Below are 21499 nucleotides of genomic sequence, written 5' to 3' on the forward strand. Positions count from 1 at the left end.
CAAACGAGGATCAGGTAAAAGTACAAGGGGATCTGGACAGCCTGCTGCAAGCCTGGTCAGACAAATGGCTTTAGGAGTTTAACCCTACTAAGTGGAAAGTCATGAAGCATGGGGAAGGAAAAAGAAGACTGTAGGAAAAGGATCTTGGGGTGAGCATTGTACCGAGCACATCCTCTGAGGCACATATCAACCAAACAACAGATGCAGCATATTGGCGCCTGACAAACCTGAGTATAGTATATCGACATCTAATAAGGAGTCATTGTACACCGCGTACGTTAGGCCCATATAGGACTATACAGCACCATTATGGAATCCACACTTTGTCAAACACATGAATAAATTGGAGAAAGTGCAAAATTTTACAACAAGACTAGTCCTGGAGCTACGAGTTATGTGTCTTATGAGGAGAGGTTAAGGGAACTCACTCTGATGATACTAGAAGATACGGGGGATATGATGACGGCGTATAAAATACTGAGAGGAATTGACAAGGCGAATAGGGCCAAAATGTTTCAGAAATGGGGCATAGATACAAGGGGACACAATTGGAAAATGAAAAGTAACATGAGTCACAGGGATGTTAGGGAGTGTATGTTTAGCATTGGAATTGTCAGGAAGTGGAAAAATCAGGATAGTGAAGTAGTGGAGGTAAGATCCAAACATTACTCTATATATAAATATGATAAGGCTCCTGGAGTGCTGAGTGACCTAGTTATGACTAAGAGGCGGGACCAAGAGTTATGACTCGACACCTGCGACCACATATAGGTGAGTACATTATTTTCGTTTTATTATGATATTTAAGTTTGTTTATCTCTCAGGATGACGTCGATGACGGAGGCTGGGTTGTTCTTCCAGTGGTTGATAGCTGAAGAACCCAACTCCACTGTGTGTGATCATGTTCCCACCAAGATCACTGTCAACGAAGCTCTCACTTTCAGCAACCTTTCGGTAATAAATATTTTCAGAATTTAAAAAAAAAAAAATACAAAAAGCAAATTACAGGGGGACAAAATTGAAGCGTCATGCATTTAGGACACACACACACACACACACACACACACACACACACACACACACACACACACACACACACACACACACACACATACACACACACACACACACACACACACACACACACACACACACACACACACACACACACACACACATATATATATATATATATATATATATATATATATATATGTGTGTGTGTGTGTGTGTGTCGTGCCGAATAGGCAAAACTGGTCAAATAGCAAGAACTCATTTAAAATTAAGTCCTTCCTAAAACTTTCTCTTATACGTTTAAAGATATATTTTTTTCATTAATGTTAATGTAAAAATTTATAATTTTTGCATCAAAAGAATCTTAGAAAACTTACCTAACCTTATTATAACAAGAACAATTTATTTTAGCCTAACCCAACTAAATATATTTTAGATTAGTTTACAAGAATTTAATACTAAACAAACACAGTGAAATATATTTTTTTCGTTAGGTTCAGAATGATTTTCGAGAAATTATTGCATACACAAATTTTCGCTTGTCCTATATGGCAAGATGAGCGTTGCCATTTAAGCCAAGATCGCAAGTTCTGCCTATTCGGCACGACATATATATATATATATATATATATATATATATATATTTATATATATATATTTATGTATATATATATATATATATATATTTATATATATATATATTTATGTATATTTTTTTTTTTTTTTTTTATTATCACACCGGCCGATTCCCACCAAGGCAGGGTGGCCCGAAAAAGAAAAACTTTCACCATCATTCACTCCATCACTGTCTTGCCAGAAGGGTGCTTTACACTACAGTTTTTAAACTGCAACATTAACACCCCTCCTTCAGAGTGCAGGCACTGTACTTCCCATCTCCAGGACTCAAGTCCGGCCTGCCGGTTTCCCTGAATCCCTTCATAAATGTTACTTTGCTCACACTCCAACAGCACGTCAAGTATTAAAAACCATTTGTCTCCATTCACTCCTATCAAACACGCTCACGCATGCCTGCTGGAAGTCCAAGCCCCTCGCACACAAAACCTCCTTTACCCCCTCCCTCCAACCCTTCCTAGGCCGACCCCTACCCCGCCTTCCTTCCACTACAGACTGATACACTCTTGAAGTCATTCTGTTTCGCTCCATTCTCTCTACATGTCCGAACCACCTCAACAACCCTTCCTCAGCCCTCTGGACAACAGTTTTGGTAATCCCGCACCTCCTCCTAACTTCCAAACTACGAATTCTCTGCATTATATTCACACCACACATTGCCCTCAGACATGACATCTCCACTGCCTCCAGCCTTCTCCTCGCTGCAACATTCATCACCCACGCTTCACACCCATATAAGAGCGTTGGTAAAACTATACTCTCATACATTCCCCTCTTTGCCTCCAAGGACAAAGTTCTTTGTCTCCACAGACTCCTAAGTGCACCACTCAGTCTTTTTCCCTCATCAATTCTATGATTCACCTCATCTTTCATAGACCCATCCGCTGACACGTCCACTCCCAAATATCTGAATACGTTCACCTCCTCCATACTCTCTCCCTCCAATCTGATATTCAATCTTTCATCACCTAATCTTTTTGTTATCCTCATAACCTTACTCTTTCCTGTATTCACCTTTAATTTTCTTCTTTTGCACACCCTACCAAATTCATCCACCAATCTCTGCAACTTCTCTTCAGAATCTCCCAAGAGCACAGTGTCATCGGCAAAGAGCAGCTGTGACAACTCCCACTTTGTGTGTGATTCTTTATCTTTTAACTCCACGCCTCTTGCCAAGACCCTCGCATTTACTTCTCTTACAACCCCATCTATAAATATATTAAACAACCACGGTGACATCACACATCCTTGTCTAAGGCCTACTTTTACTGGGAAAAAATTTCCCTCTTTCCTACATACTCTAACTTGAGCCTCACTATCCTCGTAAAAACTCTTCACTGCTTTCAGTAACCTACCTCCTACACCATACACTTGCAACATCTGCCACATTGCCCCCCTATCCACCCTGTCATACGCCTTTTCCAAATCCATAAATGCCACAAAGACCTCTTTAGCCTTATCTAAATACTGTTCACTTATATGTTTCACTGTAAACACCTGGTCCACACACCCCCTACCTTTCCTAAAGCCTCCTTGTTCATCTGCTATCCTATTCTCCGTCTTACTCTTAATTCTTTCAATTATAACTCTACCATACACTTTACCAGGTACACTCAACAGACTTATCCCCCTATAATTTTTGCACTCTCTTTTATCCCCTTTGCCTTTATACAAAGGAACTATGCATGCTCTCTGCCAATCCCTAGGTACCTTACCCTCTTCCATACATTTATTAAATAATTGCACCAACCACTCCAAAACTATATCCCCACCTGCTTTTAACATTTCTATCTTTATCCCATCAATCCCGGCTGCCTTACCCCCTTTCATTTTACCTACTGCCTCACGAACTTCCCCCACACTCACAACTGGCTCTTCCTCACTCCTACAAGATGTTATTCCTCCTTGCCCTATACACGAAATCACAGCTTCCCTATCTTCATCAACATTTAACAATTCCTCAAAATATTCCTTCCATCTTCCCAATACCTCTACCTCTCCATTTAATAACTCTCCTCTCCTATTTTTAACTGACAAATCCATTTGTTCTCTAGGCTTTCTTAACTTGTTAATCTCACTCCAAAACTTTTTCTTATTTTCAACAAAATTTGTTGATAACATCTCACCCACTCTCTCATTTGCTCTCTTTTTACATTGCTTCACCACTCTCTTAACTTCTCTCTTTTTCTCCATATACTCTTCCCTCCTTGCATCACTTCTACTTTGTAAAAACTTCTCATATGCTAACTTTTTCTCCCTTACTACTCTCTTTACATCATCATTCCACCAATCGCTCCTCTTCCCTCCTGCACCCACTTTCCTGTAACCACAAACTTCTGCTGAACACTCTAACACTACATTTTTAAACCTACCCCATACCTCTTCGACCCCATTGCCTATGCTCTCATTAGCCCATCTATCCTCCAATAGCTGTTTATATCTTACCCTAACTGCCTCCTCTTTTAGTTTATAAACCTTCACCTCTCTCTTCCCTGATGCTTCTATTCTCCTTGTATCCCATCTACCTTTTACTCTCAGTGTAGCTACAACTAGAAAGTGATCTGATATATCTGATATATATATCTGATATATATATATATCTGATATATATATATATATATATATATATATATATATATATATATATATATATATATATATATATATATATATATATATATATATATGTCGTGCCGAATATGTAAAACTGGTCAATTAGCAAGAACTCATTTAAAATTAAGTTCTTTCTAAAATTTTCTCTTGTACGTTTAAAGATAAATTTTTTTCATTGATGTTGATGTAAAACTTTATAATTTTGCACTAAAAGGAACTTAGAAAACTTACCTAACCTTATTATAACAAGTGCAATTTATTTTAGCCTAACCCAACTAAATATATTTTAGATTTGTTTACAATAATTTAATACTAAATAAGCACAATCAAATATATTTTTTTCGTTAGGTTTAGAATGATTTGGGCGAAATTATCGCATACACAAATTTTCACTTGTCCTATATGGCAAGATGAGCGTTGCCATTTAAGCCAAGATCGCAAGTTCTGCCTATTCGGCATATATATATATATATATATATATATATATATATATATATATATATATATATATATATATATATATATATATATATATATATATATATATATATATATATATATATATATATATATATATATATATATATATATATGTGGAGGCGGAATGGGGCACTCACTCCCTCTCAGGACAAGTCAGTATACACCACTATGCTCTGTGCACATGTTACTATACACCACTATGCTCTGTGCACATGTTACTATACACCACTATGCTCTGTGCACAGCCCCCACTATCAACAACACACCGCTATACACTACACATGCTATGCGCATACCATGCACATACCACGCACTGTACACTATAGACTATATACACTATACACACGGGGAACAAACACTCCATTGTTGTAACACGAACACACGGTGTGTGCGCGCCTGTTTGGGGAAAGGGGAGGACAGTTTTACCCCTCAACCTCCGCCTCCTCCTCTTCCATGAGGCCTCCCCTCACCGACCTCTCCTACGCATGGTGACCGTTTTGTTCCCTCACTGAATTCACATACACAACACTTTTCTTGATTCTGATGGAAGAGACGAAATGCAGAGTCTTCTGGCCCTTTCCAACATGGGCAGCAGATAATCACACACCAGCCTGTTGATGATAATCCTGATAGGTGTTCTTGATTGGACGATATTGTGCCAAAATCAAAGAGCAGGATGCCCACAGCCTCTCTCTGGCAGAGGTGCCAGATATATATATATATATATATATATATATATATATATATATATATATATATATATATATATATATATATATATATATATATATATACATATATATATATATATATATATATATATATATATATATATATATATATATGTATATATATATATATATATATATATATATATACATATATACATATATATATATATATATATATATATATATATATATATATATATATATATATATATATATATTTCTATATATATATATATATATATATATATATATATATATATATGTGCATATATACATATATATATATATATATATATATATATATATATATATATATATATATAATGTATATACATATATAATGTATGTATATATAATGCATATATACATATATATATATATATATATATATATATATATATATATATATATATATATATATATATATATATATATATATATATATATATATATATGTCGTGCCGAATATGTAAAACTGGTCAATTAGCAAGAACTCATTTAAAATTAAGTCCTTTCTGAGATTTTCTCTTATATGTTTAAAGATATATTTTTTTCATTAATGTTAATGTAAAAAATTCTAATTTTGCACCAAAAGAATCTTAGAAAACTTACCTAACCTTATTATAACAAGAGCAATTTATTTTAGCCTAACCCAACTAAATATATTTTAGATTTGTTTACAATAACTTAATACTAAACAAACGCAGTGAAATGTATTATTTTCGTTAGGTTCAGAATGATTTTGGCGAAATTATTGCATACACGAATTTTCGCTTGTCCTATATGGCAAGATGAGCGTTGCTATTTAAGCTAAGATCGCAAGTTCTGCCTATTCGGCACGACATATATATATATATATATATATATATATATATATATATATATATATATATATATATATATATATATATATATATATATATATATATATATATATATATATATATATATATATATATAACCAATGCTGTGCGAAGAATCCTCCCAGAAATCTCTACTACCACTCCGTCCAACAATACCCTCTTGGGAGCACCGCTGGTTCGCCAGGCCATCGACACAGTCCTCAAGGACAAATTGAATGACCTGATGAGAATGGAAGAGAGAATAAGCAATCTTGATGCCCATTATGCTCTGTATCTCCTCACAAGGTGCCTTACTATTCCAAGACTCACTTACTTCCTGAGGTGTGCACCCTCTTTTGACAACCCAACACTCGACGAATATGACGCACACCTGAGGTCAACCCTTAAGAAGGCACTGAACCTGTCACTAGAGGATCAGCAATGGGATCAGGCAACCCTCCCAGTACGACTGGGAGGTATAGGTGTGCGCAAAGCAACGCATGTTGCTTTACCTGGTTTTCTGTCTTCGTGTTTGGCTTCCAGTGCATTAGTAAAGAAGATAGTTCCCAAACGCTTGAGAGACGTGGTAGGAGCTCAAGACCCCAGGTTTACTGAAGCAGCGATTCGGTGGGACACCCTTACAGATTCCTCCAGTAGACCAGCTCCTCCCAAAGAGCACAAACAGTCCCACTGGGACAAACTGATCATGGAAAAAATCGCCAACACAATGCTCTCCAACGCCTCATGAAAGGACAAAGCTCGTCTCCTGGCAGTTAAGGCACCACACTCAGCAGATTTCCTGTTAGCTGTTCCCAATTCCTACTTGGGCACTCGACTAGACCCACAGGCCATTCGGATTGGTGTTGCTCTTCGCCTAGCCGAACCCATCCTCACCGAACATAGGTGTATTTGCGGCAGGGCGACAGCTGATCAATTCGGACTTCATGGTCTTGTGTGTCACACAGCAGAAGGGAAGTATGCCAGGCATGAGGAGGTCAATGACATCATAAAGAGAAGCCTCGCCACAGCCCGTTGCCCAGCTCAACGGGAACCCCAAGTGCAGAGGTCTGACGGAAGTCTAAATCGTCCTGATGGAGCCACTATGCTACCTTGAAAGGATGGAAAGCAGATTGCCCGCGACTACACATGTGCCGCCACATTGGCAGACACCTACTTGCCATACTCCGTAGTGGAAGGGGGTGGAGCTGCCAGCCACAGGGAGACCCAGAAGATCCGCAAATATGAAGACCTTCCACCTTGCTATAACTTCATCCCAATAGGGTCGGAAACCCTTGGAGCGTGGGGCAAGTGTGCTCTGAAGTTCCTCAAAGAGAAGCTCATCATAGAAACCAAGGACCACAGGGCGACCAGCTTCCTCTTTCAGAGACTCAGTGTTGCGATCCAGAGAGGAAATGCCTGCAGCATTCTGGGCACGCGGCCCACCGCCGGGGAGCTGGACGAAGTATTCGAGATGTAGCTCTGAGTTACTTAAGTTATTTTACTTTCTATCGTATTTTTGTGAATGTTTTGTCAATGTATTTTGTCTTTAAATAAAATATATACATATATATATAAAATATAGGGGGTGGTAGGAGAAAATTCTCAAACAGCTTCAGGGAGAACCTTGAGTTTTCCCTGAAGCAAGTTTATTCTTTTCTCTGAGGATGAGGGTCCCCAGAACAGTTCTAGAGGTGGTACCTCTCTATATATTATATTATATTATATTATATATATATATATATATATATGTATATATATATATATTTATATATATATGTATATATATGTATATATATATATATATGTATATATATATATGTATATATATATATATATGTATATATGTATATGTATATATATATATATGTATATATGTATATGTATATATGTATATGTATATATATATGTATATATATATATGTATATATATATATATATATATATAATATACATATACATATATATTATTGTGACCACGAAAGAGTGGTATTGATAAATAACAACACTGCACTAGCCAAGGACTCGAACCCATGCTGCTTTTGCCTGCCTCATGGTGGGCAAAAACGCATGACGCCCTAATCCACTGGATCATACGATCCTTAGTGGTCACAATAATATAAAATACTGCTAGTACACTGCTATTACACCAAACAGGGACTAGAATGAAATTAGCCTAAAGAAAGAAAGAATTCAACAATTTCACCATCACTCATATATTATCATTGTCTTTGCAGAAGGGCTCAGATACGACACTTTAGATGTCCCTCCAAACTGCCAATATCCCATATCCCTCCTTTAAAGTGCATGCGCTGTACTTCTCACTTCCAAAACTCAAATCCGGCTAACCGGTTTCCCTGAATCCTTTCACGAAATATTACCCGCCTCACACTCCAAGAGCTCATCAAGTCCCAAAAACCATTCGTCTCCATTCAATCTTATCTAACACGCTCACGCACGCTTCCTGGAAGTCCAAGTCCCTCGCCCACAAAACCTCCTGCACCCCTCCCTCCAACCTTTTCGAGCACGACTCCTACCCCGCCTTCCTTTCCTTACAGATTTATATGCTCTCAAAGTCATTATACTTTGTTCCAATCTCTCCAACTGACCAAGCCACCTCAACAACCCGTCGTCAGCCCTCTTACTAATACTTTTAGTAACTCCACACCTTCTAATTTCCACACTATGAATTCTGAGCATAATATCTACATCACACATTGCCCTTAGACAGGACATCTCCACTGACTCCAACCGCCTCCTCGCTGCAGCATTTACAACCCAAGCTTCACACCCATGTAAGAGTGTTTGTATCATTATACTTTCGTACATTCCCTTCTTTGCCTCCATGGATATCGTTTCTTGTCTCCACAGATACCTCAACGAACCACTCACATTTCATTCTTCATCAATTCAATGGTTAACCTCATCCTTCATAAATCCATCCTCTGACGCGTCAACTCCCAAATATCTGAACACATTCACTTCTTCCATACTCCTCCTTCCAATGTGATTTCCAAGTTTTTTTTTATCTAAATCGTTTGATACCCTCATCACCTTTCTCTTATCTATGTTCACTTTCAACTCTTTACCTTTAATTTATTTTTTTTAAATAATTGAAATAATTAATGAAATCGTTCTTCTGTGTTCCAGGGAATGTTTGTTATCCTCCTGGTGGGTCATCTTACCAGTCTGTCTGTACTCTGCCTCGAGCTTCTCATTCTTCACATTCAAAAACTCTAGATGTTAATTTCACTTACAAAGAATAAATAATTGCTGCAAAGAATCTATCATTAATTAACAAGACCAATATTTTCTAATATTACATATCAGTTTTCACGTTTCCTTCCCTTTCTCCTCCATTCCATCTTAATCATGCTTTCACTATATTCACTTGTGCCTCTGCCATCACCTCTAATATATATTCTGTTCATTTATCATCCCGTCTCATTTTATTTTAGTGCTTCATGAATACTTAATCAACCGCGAATCACTTCAGCAATCAAGGATATATATATATATATATATATATATATATATATATATATATATATATATATATATATATATATATATATATATATATATATATATATATATATATATATATATATATATATATATATATATATATATATATATATGTCGTGCCGAATATGTAAAACTGGTCAATTAGCAAGAACTCATTTAAAATTAAGTCAATTCCGAAATTTTCTCTTATTCGTTTAAAGATATATTTTTCATTAATGTTAATGTAAAAAAATTTAATTTTGCACCAAAAGAATCTTACAAAACTAACCTAACCTTATTATAACAAGAACAATTTATTTTAGCCTAACCCAACTAAATATATTTTAGATTTATTTACAGTAATTTAATACTAAACAAACACAGCTAAATATATTTTTTTCATTAGGTTCAGAATGATTTTGGCGAAATTATTGCACACACAAATTTTCACTTGTCCTATATGGCAAGATGAGCGTTGCTATTTAAGCCAAGATCGCAAGTTCTGCCTATTCGGCACGACACACACACACACACACACACACACACACACACACACATATATATATATATATATATATATATATATATATATCTATATATATATATATATATATATATATATATATATATATATATATATATATATATATTTCTATACGCAAGGAATTCGCAAGAGCAGGCGAAATATACACAAACACTGATCTCTGGCTGAAGGGGATGAGATGAAAAGCTGTACGCCTTCTCCCTAAAAGCTGGCTGCCTTGCATCAAAGTCTAGCGCAAGCTGGACTCTAAGGTATTGGTCCAGTTTGGGTAGATTGGTAAAGTACTGCATACCTTGTTCCAAGGTTCGTAGGTTCGAGTCTCCTTCAGCCAGAGATCAGTGTTTATATATATATATATATATATATATATATATATATATATATATATATATATATATATATATATATATATATATATATATAATGTATATAATATTTTCGTATGTTGCATACAGACATACGCACAAATAGATTTTTACAGGAACATCTGGTACATTTAAATTTTAAAATGCATTTGACAATAGAGGGAACCTCCAAACCATTAGGTGTCTTCGTTCTCGCCTCTTGTTAGGAAGCACCAATCAACTTCCACCTCATGTTGGTTAATACCAATCACCTGCCGCTAAGGTGATCTTAGACTCACGAGAGCAGCCAATAGGCTGGCAGCGTGCTGCTTAGCTCTCCCTTAAAAGAAGTGACGGGACCCAGCTTGACTCATTCTTCTACTTCTCGCTCAGTTGGCAGTGATCGATTCTCAGCTCTGTGTCACTGTGAGAAGCTCCTACAAAATCACAAACATATACAAGTTTCTCCTTCAAGCTTGAGCAGCAAGGTAAAATTCCCACATATTTTATAACATTTTATATAACACTATATAAGTATAGGTCTTCCTCTTAATAGTTTATATCCCTCATATATGGTTGTCCTTGTTACTTACATTGATATCAGTTATCTAATTTCTAATTAATATTGTGGATATTTTCTGATCCTTGCTTAGTTACTGGAAGATACGTTGTGGTTTGCATCTTTTGTCACTTCTCCACGATTTGTTGCACACTATATTAAGTGATAACAATTCAGAAATTTTCAGTGATATTTCTATAAAAAGAACAACACTGCGTAAAGTTTACTAAATTATGAGGCTCTTAACAATGAATTTACAAGTGTATGAAAATTATATCAATAATTCAGCGCTTCCCCTAACTATGTACGGGTATAAAGACAATATATAGAACAAGCTGTTATAGGGACTACGTCTCCCTGTGTAGTCTTTTTATATCTTGATTAACTACACAGAGTTTTCCCTGTACTGTAAATGCTGTTTCTGCATATTATCTTTGTGCTCATATAGACTGTTTAACTGCTTCCCAGCATATCTGAGGGGCATTACCAACAGATCTCTGGATCTCTGTATTCAAGAGGGAGCTGGACCTGGTTCCTAAAGTCAGGACCTGACCAGCAGAGCTGTGATTCGTACGTCGGTTTGAGTGCGGCCAGCAGTAACAGCCTGGTTTATCAGGTCCTGATCCACCACGAAGCCTAGTCATGGGCCAGGCCGTGGGGGCGTTGACCCCCGAAACACCCTCCAGATATATCTGTTGGATTACACCTGAATAGCATAGCATTATCAGTTACGTTTACCGTTTACCTGATGTATATAAATTATTTAAATTATATTTTATTATTTACAACCGGTTGAATATTATAATTGTCCGCGTGACCCACTGCCACTGACAGTTTTGTCTGCTCAGATACAGTCACGAACGTTTAAGACATCTTATGTTGTTTGTAGTTGTAGGCTACGATTCTGCCACCAGAAAAAAAAACTTGGGTCTTGAGGATCGAGAAGTTCTAGAAAAAAAGACTTGAACAAGAACAAGTAATCTTACTAATTAAAGCGTGTTAAGGTAATTGATGTATCATACCTTTGGTAATTCCATAAAATGCTGAAAACTGTCAACAAGTAGCTGGTATTGCTGAACACTATATCCTTCCCTATGGTTTTACTCATACACAATATTCTCTGGAAACACAGGAATAAATATACTATATTAATTTTTTTTGTTTAACTCATTGTCTCCTGCCGAGGTAAGGTGACCCAAAAATAAAATTCTTGCCAGAAGTGTGTTGATATCACCGCTCAGATGACCCTCTGAATAATATCTTCGTTTCCCCTACTGCCTGCATTTCACCTTCAGTACTCAGGTCCGACTAACTGGCTTCCCTTATTACTAACTTCTATTTAAAGAAAACTATGCAAAAATTTTAAGCTTGGACACTCTTGAACGTTACCACCGGGTAGACCAAACTCGTTGACCTGCATTATTACATTATTTGATATGAACAATCACTGTTTAATCAAGTATTGAGAGAAAACAGTTAAATTCGCGAGTGCTCTACAAACTGATAAGAAATTACTGTCCGCATCTGTTCTTGAGACGTGCAACTTTGCTCTGTGGGAACACCTCCTGAGGAGTTCTTCACTAGCATCTGTTGCCACTTTCTTCACTGACGTCCACTAACATTCATCTTACATTGCTGCGGCTAGATTTTACTGAGATATTGTTAAGTTATTGCATTACACACGATATGAATGACTTTATAGAGTGAAGCTTACAACACCATGATACATAACATGTAGAAGGGCACTTTGTGTACACTTCTGGACACTTATTAAAGGAAATATTTTGCCACGAGTGGATTCATCACTGTGGCAAAAAGTGTCCATTAAAAAACATCCACAGACGGAAAACATGTAAACTTTTCCAGTTTGTCGGCATCACTTTACAAGTCTTGGAGATTTTGTCTCCATTAAAATGACTTCAGTGACTGCAAGATAACTGTTGTACCGCGGGGTCTTACTCTTATAATTTAAATTACAGAAAGAACACAAATCTTTCTTATTATAAGTGCCTTTGAAATGTACATTTTTTGCTTAGTTTACAATAATTATTTTTTTAACAAACCATATGTCATGAATTAAGGTTTTAAGAGACAATATAAGCAACATCTTCATATGAAATGTGAAAACAGAAATGATTTAGTATTTTGGGATATGTTTATACATTGTAATGTTGGCTATCTTTAAAGAAAAATCAGTTGGTTCCATAACGCCATGAAATTCAAGGCTTTAGATTTGTTATGTAATATAATATCATGGGTTCTCATGGCGGACATCAGAATCTCATTCTCTCTTTTATTCTATTTAACGAAACCTGTGCAAAATACCTATTTTCTTTTTCTTGTTTTAACCCCAGCTCGTACCTTAGTGGTAGCAACATTCTGTCACAATACAATAACCCGGGTTCAGTCCTATGACGAGCGGAAATGAGAACAGATTTTTTTAAATCTGCCTCTCCTGTTCATTTAGCCTTAAAGAGGTGCCTGGATGTAGGCTCACTGAAATGGGCAGCATCCTGGGGAAGAGTGGAGGGGATAACTACAAACATTAGATACTGCTGACCCTGGAATTGAACTGCGAGAGGATAACAGCTCTCAGTCTGTAAATTCAGCTTAGTAAAAGTGTATACATATATTCCAATGGTAAATAGAGACTACCCATCATAAAATGACGTCGAAAAAAGGCTACACGATCAATTCATGAAATTGTAGCAAAAATATAGCATAATTAGTATACTTACTTAAAACTACCAGTTATTATTCCAATCTTATTTTCGCAGAGTATTATAATGAGACGCCGACGCAAGTTTCAAGTAACGAGTGCAAGTGAGCGAGCCAGTTTTGTGCTTATGCGAGCTTGTGGTATGTCTTTCAGTGCCATTGCTCGAGCGACTAACTTCAGCGTGTCCACCGTCGCTAGGTGGATACAACGCTGGCTACAGGAAGGCCAAGAACATATTCCACGTGAAGCAAATGCTGTATTTTACGAAGTGGACGGTAGTGCCGGGACTTCGCCACTTTCACCGACTTGGATGGAGTACATACATCCTTACCCATTCACTTTTGAGCACCAACATCCTCTTCATTACACCCGCGGGAACAAATTCAGAGTCCAACCACTTTCGAGCGTTTACAGCGTCTGGAAGTGGCATACAAAACTGAATCAGCGTTTAATATATTTCTGGATAAATCATTACCAACGATCACTTCATATGAGGGAAACTGAATATCTTCCTCGAATTCTGGAACACATGCACTGGAGGCTACACCACACAGCCTTTCTCTTCGAAAAGCTGAAAGGTAATAATAACGAGAAACATCAAATATCTTTAAACAGAGACAAAAAAAAAAACTAAATGATGATTACCAAGTTTCTAATCATTATTAAGAATATTCCTCATAAAGAATATTTTCTGGCTAAGTGATGCCTGCCGCTGTTTCTTTGTAAACCGACTAATATTGTATATAAGTGATGTATTGCTGACAACGATAGCAGAGAGACACAAATGCATTTATAAAGAACTTTTGTTAATGAAATTTAGCCCCCGTAGTGGGCTTCATTTAGTCATGAACAGATAAACTGTGTAATGAAGGGTGAGTAATGGTAGGAAAGGAGCTAGTGCGATGCGCCTCAGTTCGCAGTGAATCGCTAACGTCTAATACTTTAGAAACCGTTGCTCTGGTTGAAGTTGTTGGAGATACGGATGTGTGTATCTCTCTTCCCAATTAATAGGTGCCGTCCGATTATCAAGTGGTTGTGAGAATTAATTTGCATTATACAGGCAATTAGTGTATCTATTCTGCTAGTATACATGTGTTTTGAAATGAATCTGTGGAAATGTTTGGATGCTTAACCTAGTTTTAATGCTGGCAGCTATGTTGACTTCGCTGTCATGAGCGCTGCAGCCCACATTCACTTAAGCAATATACCTTAAATAGCCTTGTAAATATTTGGTTGGTTAGTATAATTAATCAGTTTAAAACTTACTTACTGTCGGCTGCTCGAGGGTCATTACTGCTGTAGTAACGACCCAGTAACATACTGGTTCACCGCCAATCAAGCATATTTTGATTTCTAAAGCACATATTATAGGAGACTCTCAGCATATATACACTGAGAGATATACATCTTTGTGTGTATATTCTTGATATATGGGTATTGTGAAAAATTGCATTTATCTGAATGTAACTAATTATGTACATAACAGTAAATGATAACAAAGATAATTATTATTTATCAATGTTACATAGACAAGTAGGAATTTGGGACACCTAGGTCGCAAAAAATGTCCCCCTTCGATACCTACCACTGTCATAACCAAAAGTTGCTCTGGACTTATTAATTAAATGAATTATACATCAGGAATTCTGGTAAATATTTAAATCTGTGGACTGTATATTAAAAAAATTATTATATATAAACACAATTACATAACAGAAGGAAAATATATCTTAATATCACTCACCAATTTGACTGGATATTAAGTTGTATCATACTCAGAAAAACCTCACTAACTAAATTTATGAAAACACTGGCCAGAATTATACACAAATCTAGAGAGCTTATCTGAGGTTCCTGGAGCTGCCTTGTCCAGTCGTCTGATATCTCAAGTTATGCAGGAATGCATGTCCAACAATTTCGCCTCCTATCTGAGAGGTGTCAGCCCAATTTCAACCTCTAGAGCACGAAAATTCCTTCCCATCACACCAACGTTGTACACAATTCAAAACCAAGATGGCGAGTCTCGTCTGCGCAGACGCAGGCTTTCCGTTTTCTATAATATAAATATTATTAAATACAGTATGGCCATCTATTTATATATAAATACTCAATTTCTGGAAAATATATACAGTATTTTCCACACTGCGGCCGGCCGGAGCTCGTTGCTAAACGACTCAAATTGCTCATTTGACAATGGTGGAATACCTGGGTACAGATAGGATCTGGCATCCACACGGCGACATATTACACAAGATTTAATCACCCTTTTTACACTTTGCCGTCCTTGTGGAATCCAGAAAGTTTCCCTAATACAATTTAAGGTATCTTGTACCCCACCATGCATTACATTTTTATGGGCATTTAGAACAATTAAATTTGTTAGATGATGAGTTTTGGACAGTAAGAGAGGGTGTTTAGCATAATCACCCAATTCAGCATTTTGTAACCTACCTCTGCACCTAATTATATTGTTCTCTAAATACAGCCTCAATTTCTCTGCTATGGAACCTTTCACAATTTTTCTTTCCATCATCAATTTAATCTCATTTCCATAGATTTCCTCCTGTACCCTCTTTATCTAATATTCAAGAGGAAGTGAAAACTTATATGAAATATTCATCTTGTTTAGAAATTTAAACACCAACTTAGTTGCATTGATTAGTTTGAGTAAAGAAGAATACCTATTTGTATCAATGGCTAAGGAAGGACAAACTATTGGAGCGGTGGTCACAGTAATTTCAACAGGAGCAATATACGCCTTTTGTACAGGCCAATTAGCTTTATTTACCAACCAGCTCGGTCCTTTAAACCATGATACAGCATTTACAAATTTAGCATAAGATAAACTTCGAGAGAAGAAATCAGCTGGATTCTCACCAGGTATATGATTAAATGTTAACATATGCTGACCCAAACTATTATACTTCTCTTGCAGCTGATTAATTTCAGCGACTCTGTTTTGTACGTACACAATTTTACTGTTTCCATTACGAATCCATTGTAAGGATACCTCATTATCAGACAAAATTACAGTGTCGCTAATATTTATCTCCTGCAACTTATTTCTTATATAATTAGCTAATTTGACACCTACATAAATGGCTGTTAATTCCAACTGAGGCAAGGTACGTGATTTAATTGGAGACACTTTAGCCTTAGACATAACAAGAGAAATAACACTATTACATTGAAGGTAAGCAACTGCTCCATATGCCAATTTTGAAGCATCACAAAAAATGTGGAGTACATTTTTCCCATCTGGATTGGCCACCTGGCATGGGAACTCCAACATTGGAATTTTCTCATAATCACCAATTAATTCATCCCACCTGTTAATGAATTCCTCAGGTAGAATTTCATCCCAAGCACATTTAAGTTTCCATGCTTCCTGAATTAATAATTTCCCTCTTATAGTAAGGGGTGACACTAAACCTAGTGGATCAAAACATTTGGAAACTTCAGCAAGCAACACTCTCTTAGTTAATTTGTTGGGCATACTGTAATTATTAGGTTTTAACATTAACAAATCTCTCTCAGTATCCCAAGTTAAACCCAATACATTACTACATTTTGGCACTTCATCTCCAGGGTAATCTTTACTTATTTTGTCCTTTAATTTGGACGAATTACTATTCCATTCCTCAGAGGCATATTTGCACTTTGCATTATTTTATTAGCCTCTCCATAAGTCATTAACAGTTCCTCATCAGTTGACGTCACACCCAGGAAATTGTCCACATAAAATTGTTTGCTCATTACTTTACTCAATGGACTTTCCATACGTTTAAGGTGTGCATTTATCGTCGCTTGAAGTAGGAATGGACTGGATGTAGCACCAAATAATACGCTCCTAAAGCGAAAGGTTTTCAGAGGGCTAAGTGGGTCACTAGGATTCTCAGGCCATAAGAAGCAGGTACAATCCCGGTCAGCCTCTTGTAAACCCACTCTTAGGAAAGCTTTACTTATGTCAGCCGTAAAGGCATAATTCTTTACTTTGAAATTTAATAAGATATCTCCTAATTTTTCCGTCAAACAGTCATTTAAAGTAGGTACATTTTTGTTACTCCTGGCACTACAATTAAACACAATCCTCAAAGGAGTGGTCTTAGAATCCTTCTTCACTCCGTGATGTGGCAAATATGACCATAAATTTTGGCTTGTTCAGGAGGTACCTCTTCTATAAATTTATTAATTAACTGCTCAGCAATTATATCATTATAGGCAGTTAACAATTCTGGTGTCTTACTCAGTTCGCGGAGCTGAGCCTTTAATTGTCCATATGCCATTCTGTAATTAGTGGGCAATTCTGGATGGTTCAGTCTCCACGGAAGTCGTACCCAGTATTGTCCAGATTCAAATTTTACATCTCTCAGGTATTGTTCTTGAGTAAAAGAATCGTCTGGACTTTCTTCATTTACATTTATTCCAATGCTGTCTAATTCCCACAATTTATGCACTGGCTCAACACCATCCTCTATGGAAGAATTATACTGGGGTACGACTTCATGAGTAAGACACACAGTTATGGTATTTGTAGTTTCCTCTAGTCATGAATTATTATTACGAGGAATCCTACCATACATTACATGGCCTCCTGCAGTCTTCAAAAGGGTGACACCACATTTCTTTACCATACCCTTTACAAAGGAGGCATAATAGTCACTACCTATCAAAATATTTATTGGGCCTACAGAATCATCACTTACACCAGAAGGTGCTAAATTTACATTATGTGAAAGTCTTTCTGTAGCTTTACTAAGCCCTACTGTAGATATTTTCTCTGGAAGTCTATCTACAATTACTGCATTAACACGCTTTTTCTCATTGCCCAACCTGACAGTTACATAAACAGTGTCATACAATTGAGCCCTTTTATCCGAGAGAAAACCAGATAATTTTAAAGTTGTGGGATCTCCCATCTGTACTTTCATACCATCAAGACATTTACGTTTAATGAAAGTACGTTGGGATCCCTGGTCTAATAATGCAGTTACATTTTTTGATTTATGCCTTTTATCATCAACTTTTACCTGTAACACAGGTAAGGCTACTTCAGCAAAACCATCATTATTAATATTAGCAGCAATTTTTACATTAGCCACTGTTGTGTCAGGATTGTCAACATTATCATTATTATCAACATTATCATATAGACCCTTACACATGACTATATGGTGTCTTCCTTTGTGACATTGATAACAGAAGTTTAATTTGGCATAACAATCCTTTACATTGTGATTACCCAAACACCTGATACATCTGTCAAGTTCCTCCAATCTTTCAACTTTATCATTCCATGAATTGTATGCATTGCAATTCTTAGAAAAATGAGTACCCTTGCAGAAGAGACAATCTCTCTTTTCTCTGACTGGTTTCTTATTAACTGGGGTACTCTTAGAAGGGTACTTATTCTTCTTACCTTGTTGAGAATCATTATTTCTGAGCCTTGCTACTTGATATGCACCTATGCAACTATTTTTAGGAAATGAATTTTGATTATTACCATTGGGATAATTTTTCCCTTTGTGAAACTTGACAGATACCTCAGAGTTATCATGTGTTGCATCTTTAAAATGAGTTAGTTGGCTAGTCTGCAACTGCACAATTAATTCTTGTAGACCTAGTCTTATTTCCTCCAGACCAAAATAACTCTTGTGATACTTCGAGAGTCATTCAAGTGTTTTACAGCTGAATTTATTCTGTACTATGGCACTCAATAACCAGTCTGATTCCTTCAGATTATATTTATTACTTAAAGTTTTGAGAGTGCTCTCCAGTTTAACTCTAAACTGCTGTAAACCTTTATAAGTGTGATCTGGAAATTTTAAATTAACAATGATATTCACTAGATCCAACCTACTTTGTTCTATATTACCGTAAGTGAATTTAAACAAGTCAACTGCTTCCTTGTAAGAGTCATCTACATTGGGAAAGGCTTTTATGAGTATGTAAGCATCTCCTCTTACCTGTCCTTTGAGGTAACATAATTTAGTTACACAGGCTAGGTCACTCCTATCATGCACAGCTGCTTTAAAAATTGACCGAAATACCTCCCAATTTTCACCAGGATTAAATACAGGTAAACATAGTTCTGGGAGTTTTGGCAAAGACATATTATTTGTTGGAGCAGACTGATTAACTGCCTGGTTTACACATTTTAATTTATTCAAGGCCTGATTAATTATGAGATCTACTTCAGTCTCATCTACACAGTTTACTAATAAATCTCCTTCATATTTGTTGTAATATAATTTGTATGAATCATATCTATTACCTAAAGCATCTAAATACAATTTTAAATCATCAGTATTCACAGTTTCTTGATTCATTAATTCCAAACATTTATTGTATGCTTTTGTTACATGCCCCTTTCTGACTTGCAGTGAAGCTTTTTTTGCTCTATATTCCATGTGTTTGTCTTCTACATTAATTTCCTCATTTTCAGCCATGATGCAATGTATTAAATTCAACTTAATAACACTGATTATGTACTAAATTATGCACTTTATAAAGGTAAACAGTACAGCTTACCTTTAAATAAATTCTAGCTACTTGAGCTTAGCAATTACATGTAAAAAATTGTAATATAAATTTTAAATATACATTAATAATGTTAGCTACACTTGAGCTTAGCAATTACACATGTAAGAAATTTATACATAAATTTTAAATGTACATTAATACAAACCTTTAGCCAGCCTTGGCTTATCAAAATTATTATACAAATTAATATAAATCCTTGCCAGAATTTGGCATAGCAAAATTAATATCATACACATTAATATAATTAGCAACACTTGCCTTATCAATTACACATACATTGATATAAATCTTGGCCAGAATTGTCTTATCAAATTAATATTGTAATAATTTTAATCCACTACACATTAAGTAAAATTAATATTATACACATTAATATAATTAACAACACTTGGCTTATCAATTACACATACACTGATATAAATCTTGGCCAGAAATGTCGTATCAAATTAATATTATACAAATTAATATAAACTTAGCCAGACTTGACTTATCAAAATTAATATTGTAATAATTATAATCCACTACACATTAAATAAATTTGTGAACTTAACATCCACCTTCTTCTGTCATTTCACATTTAATTATTAAGTAATTAACCAATTAATGACTACACTAATTGCATCCGGCTCGAAGGACCAACGGCTAACTAAATGTGGAAAATTGCATTTATCTGAATGTAACTAATTATGTACATAACAGTAAATGATAACAAAGATAATTATTTTTATCAATGTTACATAGACAAGTAGGAATTTGGGACACCTAGGTCGCAAAAAATGTCCCCCTTCGATACCTACCACTGTCATAACCAAAAGTTGCTCTGGACCTATTAATTAAATGAATTATACATCAGGAATTCTGGTAAATATTTAAATTTGTGGACTGTATATTAAAAAAATTATTATATATAAACACAATTACATAACAGAAGGAAAATATATCTTAATATCACTCACCAATTTGACTGGATATT

The 21499-nt window shown here is 35.8% G+C and overlaps 1 protein-coding gene across 1 annotated transcript in view; it reads left to right on the forward strand.

Annotated features, from left to right (window-relative positions):
• LOC128691593 (uncharacterized) overlaps positions 1-21499 on the forward strand; it is a 105157-nt gene that overhangs the window by 22923 nt on the left and 60735 nt on the right. The window contains exons 8-9 of the mRNA XM_070088962.1: positions 825-954; positions 14042-14258. Of these exons, the coding sequence (XP_069945063.1) occupies positions 825-954; positions 14042-14258 (347 nt within the window). The remainder of the gene's footprint in view (positions 1-824; positions 955-14041; positions 14259-21499) is intronic.

Source organism: Cherax quadricarinatus, chromosome 26 (assembly GCF_038502225.1).
Source record: "Cherax quadricarinatus isolate ZL_2023a chromosome 26, ASM3850222v1, whole genome shotgun sequence".
In the NCBI taxonomy this organism is placed as follows: Eukaryota; Metazoa; Arthropoda; class Malacostraca; order Decapoda; family Parastacidae; genus Cherax; species Cherax quadricarinatus.